Source organism: Cotesia glomerata, linkage group LG7 (genome assembly GCF_020080835.1).
Source record: "Cotesia glomerata isolate CgM1 linkage group LG7, MPM_Cglom_v2.3, whole genome shotgun sequence".
NCBI classification, from domain to species: domain Eukaryota; kingdom Metazoa; phylum Arthropoda; class Insecta; order Hymenoptera; family Braconidae; genus Cotesia; species Cotesia glomerata.
In genome coordinates, this window is record NC_058164.1 from 14130684 (window position 1) to 14138244 (window position 7561).

Below are 7561 nucleotides of genomic sequence, written 5' to 3' on the forward strand. Positions count from 1 at the left end.
TAGGCGCAGGGAGGGACACACACAGGGAATAAAAACCCTGTGACAAATCAATGCCGTGTAATTGTTAGTACTACTTTGGAACAGATGATAGTTATTATTCGTTTATTGATATATTGATATACATTACATTGAATGCTAAGTGACGATGATACTTACGTCGTTTCATCACCAGTAACCCAATTATTCATTTCATCACTCGAGGTAAAGAGTTGTAGGAACAATTGATGTGCCATAATTAATATTAAAATCTTATTTAAGATTCAATAACAAATGGAAAGTGAATTATTTGAAATCACTATCAGAAAGTAGCCGGATTCCTCGATGTTAAACACGTGTTTCTCAAAAGCGCGGCTAAACGAAAAGGACGCTATTATTATTATTATTATTATTATTATTATTATTACTATCGGTACTGGGGGATTTCGCATTCGGTCGTTGTACTCAATGGTGGAGTGGTTGTCGTTGCGGTATCTTTGCTATTTTCGGGCTGTTTATAGGTGTCACTATGTGCTCATTTTAAATTACAAATCTCGAGATTACATTTGCTCAGAAAGTTGGAGAGAATGTATGAGGAAAAAACTTTTATTGAGAGAATTGCTGCAAATCGCGCATGAATTTAACTATTTTTAAAGTAACGTTGTGTTAATAGTATCTAGATATGAATTAGCATGAAAAAATATATTTACAGGACCACAAAAATAAAAATAATCATTAAATAAACATTGATATGTAATTATTAATTTCGGTCCGGTATTGTATCAATTTGAATTTTTTATCATATCAATTTAGATAGTCCTAATTTAATTTACATTGTTACTATTTTATTCCATTAATTCGTAATAATTAGAATTAGCTGATTGACATACGTAGGTATAATTTAAGTGCATCTTTAAAGTCATTTTGAGTCTTAACGTTCAATCTGTTTCAAGTTTTGACTTAGGTCTGTCTTAAGTCTTAGCCTTTTAATTTTAACTATGATAAGAAGCATTGTGGGGATATTTTTGTTTCATATCAAAAGCAAAAAGACACAGAAAAAAAAAAAAAAAAAGAGTGTTGCATGGTAATCATTTCATGTACCAAATTTACATGACTTTCGATCACATAACCCTATATTTAGAAAATTTCAAAAACTATGTTTAATTCAAAAATTACAATAGTACATTAATGTTATTTATCGTATATAACTTGAATGTATATTGCATTGTTTTATTGATTATTATTTAAGTTATTTAAACAGAACATAATTTTTACCTGAACATATGTCTTGAGTTATTATTTTAGTATCGTTTTAAATTCAATTTTTATCATATTAATCTAGATGGTCCTAATTTAATTCACATTGTTAATTTATATTTCGTTGATTCATACTAATTAAAATAAGCCCATTGACGTAGGTAGATTTTATATAACACTATCAGAAACATTTTTTGGACCTTATTGTTCATTCTGTCCTAAGTTTTCTTTAATTAAAAATTATCATAAAAAGGCACCGGGTAAATAATTTTTATTCATACCAAACGTAAAAAGAGTACAGAAAAAAAAACATAAAGAAGAATATTGCATGGTATTCATGACATGTATTAAATTTACATGATTTTTTATCACATATCTCCATATTTAGAATGAATTAAAGATTATGATCGTTTAGCAATTATATTCGATGAAGGACAAATTTTTAAATAATTGTTGACCTAATATATGAAAGTTATTAATTTCCATATAATTCTTTATAAACATAGTTTTTCACGCGATTATTAGTTCTTGGTTCGTGTAAATACAATTTTAATGCACTTCTTGATTTTACTCGCGACATTGCTACATATAATTGCCCATGGTTAAAAACATCTTTATGAAGATCAATGCCTATACTTTCAAATGTTTGCCCTTGTGATTTATTTATTGTCATTGCAAAGGCTAATCTTATCGGAAATTGTCTACGTTTAAAAGTAAAAGCGTTATTGTGATCAATGTAGAGAGTGATACGATTGATAAATACGATTTCACCCATTTTATCTCCGGTTAATATTTTACATTTTAATAAAGTAGTTCCAAACTCTATTATTAATAATCGCGTGCCATTACATAGTCCTTCATTAATACTTAAGTTCCTGACAAGCATTACTACACTATATAATCTTAATCGTAACTTATGGGGAGGAAAATTGGGGGGATTAATTGTGTGTAAATATTCTACTAATATGTCAGCGTTAATATCACCATTATCACAGTTTTCTGTACTATCTATACTTTCATAAACATTTTCAGTAGAAGCATCCAACAAATCTACAACTTTATTATTAATATCATCTACATCTAAGTTTCTAGGTGATAAAATAGCTACTTTAGTTAATTTTTCGTAATCATTATTTTTTATGAGATTTCCAGAGATGTCTTCAGCGATATCAGCAGTGGCAGGGGCTATCAATTCTTCAGACATGTCAACATAATCATCGTTATCGTTTAGCGTTCCATTACCAATAGATAATAAAAATTCAGCCATCTCAGTTTCTTCAGGCAAAACTCGCATATTTTCTGTTAAAGTAAATTTAGAAAACTCTTTCCACAATACACTGAATTAGATAGACAAATTAACCAACTCTGTTCGTGTTGCATGCAATTTTATTGGAAGTAATTGTCGAAAGTCTCCACCAAGTACAATTATTTTGCCTCCAAATGGTAGATTATTGTTTAATATATCACATAATGTACGATGAACTAATTCTAAAGCATGTCTTGGAGCCATTGGTGCTTCATCCCAAATGAATAAATCTATATTTTTAAGAAATTCATATACTTTGGAATTTTTCTTTATGTTGGATGATGAATCGAAATAGAGAGGTACAGGCATCCCAAATGTTTTATGAACTGTCTTTCCTTCAGGTAATAATGTTGCTTCTATTCCAGTAAAAGCCACCGTACTTATATTTTTTTGTTCACCCTTCAACATATGATATAAAGTAGTGTAAATAAAAGTTTTTCCTGATCCCCCTGGACCATCAATATAAAAGCATGTTGGTTTATTATTGAGATTTTCTTTATTTAAAACAGCATCATATATGATATCAACAATTTCTTTTTGAGTTTTATTTAACTTTTCATATTGTAGTTTACCGATATTTGTATGCTCTTCATATGATGGTGAATCATCTTCATCATTTCCTAGTTCAATTAGTTGTTCCATAGTTGGATATTGTTCCAAATTTGATCCTTCACTAATTAATAGTCTAGATATTTGAGCATAAGCTTTTTGATTAGCAATGTTTTGTTCAAAATTCCTTGAGAAATCCTGAGACATTGAAATTTTAAAAGTGTCCCATAGTAAGTGAGGATAAATAGGTTGACAATATATTAATATACGCACAAATAGTCTTCTTAATTGTTGAGGCATCATCCAAGATTCAGCTCCAGTTAATGCCCGAGTCCATTCATTATCGTCTTCAATTAACCCTAATGCCAGGCATGTTTCAACAAATGTTTGATGTGTAATTCCATTAACCGTTTTTAAATCATCAAAGCTTGTTGCACCTTTAGTATGAATTAATAACAATCTTAAATGGAACAATTCAGTTTGGTTTGGAGAAATTGAATACATTCTACCAATGACATTAAGTTGTTTTTTACGATTGTTCCAAGAATGAACATTCGAATCGTTTGAACTTTTTTTGAAAACATAGTGAGATGGAATTTCTGCATATGAAAAATTCCTAGCTTCTTCGTCTCTAGCGTTTAATGCAAAATAATCAATTAGCATAGTTTGTTTTTCTAAAGCTTTATTTATAACATCATCAGTTCCAGATTCATCGATTGTAACTGTATGTTGATTCGGTAAATGTACCGGTAATCTTATGAATGCATGGCTTTTTTGTTGTAACTCTTTATTTAAAATTCTCCAACACGCTTCAACAGGACCAATATAACGCCCTTCAATGAATTCTCGAATTTCATCATGGTCAATTACTCGTTCAGTTTCAGGATTTAATATGTCTACAGAAGCGCAATCGTGACCTTTATATATATATTTAAATAAGTACTTAACTGCTTTGATACTTGCAACAATTTCTACGTTAATATGGCAATTTAACATTAACAATAATTCTTTATTATAAGGTACTACATGTCTGTTATCAACTTTATAATCGTGACTTTTAGTGTATTGTCTACCAGTATTCATTCGTCTATATCGAGAATAACCATTTTCATCCATGGTAGTTTCTTCCGTATATGATTTAGGATATTTCTTTGAACATTTGCCGTCAAATAAACACCAATCTCCACAAGGGCCATGAATCATGTTTTTCATGACAATATTGTGAAGAGTTTCATTGTCATCCAGATCCGGGATTTCAGCTGAAATATATTTGTCTACATCTGTAGGAGTTGTTATTTTACTGTCTCTATCTAATGTAACTAATAAATGAACATGTGGAAGTCCACGTTTTTGATATTCGATTACGTATACATATGCTAATACTGTTCCAAAATGCTTTTGTTTTACTATAACATTAATTAAATGTTTTACTTTTAAACTAAACACTCGAGCAACCAAATCTGGTCTATCAGCTGCTGTTTGACCAGGTAGTAAATTTTCTACAATCTCGTCCCAATTGGGATTGCATGTCATTGTAATAAATAAATCAGGTGTTCCATACTTGCGGACGATACACATTGCATCTTGATATTGTTGAATCATGTACCTTGGTGAATTAACAAAAGTTGATGGTAATATGAAGATTTTTCCAGGGCATTCAATGTTAATTCCGTTTTGTTGATTAGTTTCGTTACGTTTACGCATATAATCAATTAAGCCTTGATATGATTCAGCTCTCAACTGTTTTTGATGATTTCTGCAGTAATTAATTCTATCTTTTTCAATTTTAACATAACTATCAACCACCCATTGTTGAAATAATCTACGACCCATAAGGAAGACATTAAATTCATCACGAATAGCTATACAAACACATTATGTTCTCTCATGATTAATTCAATGTTTTGAACAATTTCGGCATCTAATTGTGAATTTTGTTGACAGCGAAAGTATGATGCTTCATTAGCATCCACAATAAATAATTGGCCATTTGTAGGGAATTCATTTCTTTCAGGATATAAGGATTCATTGATTTGATAGTAAATTTGACCTTGAATTTTGAAACAATATGGACCAGGACGTCTATTATTAAAATTTACTAAATTTGCATTGAAAGACGCAAACGAAAATGAACTGTTGTAATACCGTATTCGTTCGAAGAAATGGTTTGATTTTGTATGAGAACCATTGAAAAGATTTTGTAAAAATAAAGGAATTTCTGGTCAACTATTGAGTGTTACTTCACCATGACTACAACAATCGTTAAAAGAATTTTTCTTATTGGCAACTTGTTCATCAGCAAAATGTCGTGCTTGGCAATTATTACAAATTATATTCATAGGTCCTAAATAATGTTCCGGAAAAATGTCATTATTTTGAACCGCGTTAGTAGTATAAAGTACATTTTGATCGTCGGCAGATTGATTCGAATTATGTTGAGGCGCAAATGTACTATAACTATGTTCAAAGTAATTGTGAATATTTTAATTACGTTGATTATTAATATGATAAACGTTGTTATAAGTCCCTTGATCATCCGCACAATTGTCATTTAAAGTACTGTGATTGTCAACTGGTGTATTTGAACTATTTTGAGAATTAGTTCATTGAAAGTTATGGCCAAGAAAGTTCTTCATGTTTCTGTCATTGTGAGCATTATCAATGTGATAAATACCGTCGGACGTTGATGGTTCATTTAGATAATTCATATTAGGATTTGTAATGTCGATATGTCTAATGGAATCAGTTTGAGAGGTTGATGTACAATAACTATGATCAGATAATTCAACTGTATTGCCGCTAATTACATTATTATTGTAAAATACATCCATTGAAGAAGTTGGGTCATTTTGATTGTTTGTAAGATCTATTGTCAATTGTTGACCTTTGTCAAATTGTATTATACGTTTAATTTTCATGTATTTTTTGGGGGGGGGGGTTAACTTTTTTATCATTTTTTAATCTTTTTAATCTCCTTGTCGTATTTTTTTTATCAAGTTGTGCGCATTTATGTGCTTCTTTCTCGTCTGCCGTCCTTTCAATTTTTTTTCTAGGCATTATTATTATTAAAACTATACTGGAAAAAAAAGAAAACGAACAATAAAAAACTTCGTATGATTAAATAAAAAAAAGTTATAAAATCATTAAATAATATTTAATAGTATTATTATAATATATATAATGTTTATGAATTAGAAAAAAGGTATAGAAATAAAGTACGGCTATAATTCTGTATTTAAATTTTTATTTATTGCAAATGTCGTATAGTTACGAATTCCTACAATGTTAAAATTACAATAAAAACACCCAGTTCAATAATTTTGTGCTTTTAAAATAATTGTTTATTAATTTAGGATCAAAACATATAATTAATGTGAATCAATAAAGTGACAGCAATTAAGTTTAAAAAGTCTTTCCTTAGTAAGCAATATTAATTTACAATTTTTCTACCTATTTGTTGTGATATATGTATTTTAAATGATTTAATTTTTTTTCGTATTTTCAAGTACTCTTTAATCTATTTCATATGTTCTTGGTTTACTTTTAATGTATTTTATGCAGTCAATATAAAATTCTTGGTAATTATTTTCATTGATATATTTATTTTTAAAATATTTTGGTTACTCAAATTTCGATTGTAGTTGATTTATTTTAGTCAGTATTTCATTATTATGTTTTTATAATAATAATATCTTTCCATTAGTCAATTCAAATTCTGTAAGTTCAAATAATTCAAAATTCTATAAGTTCAAATTATTCATAAATTCAGTAGTTCTGTCATTTAATGTTTTAATAATTCTGAAATCTTTATATCTCTTTGTGATGTATATCATAAATCTTCTTATCCTTATGTGGGACCTGAAACAATAAAGACAAGTTAAAATTAATAATGAGATTATAAAAAAATAATAAAAAAAAAGATTATTAACAGAAATCTAAAATCGATAAGAATTTAGAGAAAATGTAACACAGGATGGTATCGAAATCAGTGAAAAAGTTATAAACCCTTTTGACATATTTAATAATTAATTAATCATAAAAATACTATTAATGATTTTATTTTTGTAATTTTCAATAGAGTATTTATCTTCGTGGTTTATTTTAGATTAGTTTTATTATTAGCAAATGTGCAAGAATTATTAGAATATCTACTATTGTTAGTAATACCATTATGATGAGTCAATAAAGTGCACAAATAATTTACAGATTGAACGTGTATTATATTTGTATAATTAGATCTATTTCTTTCTTTTAAATCTCCATAATAATATTAATCATTACCACATAAGTTAAAGATTAATTTTTAATAATAAAATTATTAAACAATAATTACGATTGATGATAAATTCATTAATAACTTAACTTCATATATTTACACAGCGTAGATGCCGAAACGAGCCTTAAAATAATACGAAACAACGAATATTAACTGTTGACCTAATCTCGAAAGTGTTATGTTGAAATCATTACAAC

The 7561-nt window shown here is 28.4% G+C and overlaps 2 protein-coding genes across 2 annotated transcripts; both read right to left on the reverse strand.

Moving 5' to 3' along the window:
• Nucleotides 1–1708: 1708 nt before the first annotated feature.
• On the reverse strand, nucleotides 1709–2527 carry LOC123269632 (ATP-dependent DNA helicase PIF1-like). Its single transcript, XM_044735466.1, has one exon. It carries the CDS (start codon nucleotides 2525–2527, stop codon nucleotides 1709–1711), a length of 819 nt encoding a protein of 272 aa, XP_044591401.1.
• A 48-nt stretch (nucleotides 2528–2575) lies between these two features.
• LOC123269633 lies at nucleotides 2576–4921 on the reverse strand. Its single transcript, XM_044735467.1, has one exon. It carries the CDS (start codon nucleotides 4919–4921, stop codon nucleotides 2576–2578), a length of 2346 nt encoding a protein of 781 aa, XP_044591402.1.
• Nucleotides 4922–7561: the final 2640 nt, after the last annotated feature.

What these genes read in the sequence shown, in the direction of transcription:
- LOC123269633 (XM_044735467.1), bottom strand. Translation starts at nt 4,921, where the DNA reads ATGGGTCGTAGATTATTTCAACAATGGGTGGTTGATAGTTATGTTAAA.
- LOC123269632 (XM_044735466.1), bottom strand. Translation starts at nt 2,527, where the DNA reads ATGCGAGTTTTGCCTGAAGAAACTGAGATGGCTGAATTTTTATTATCT.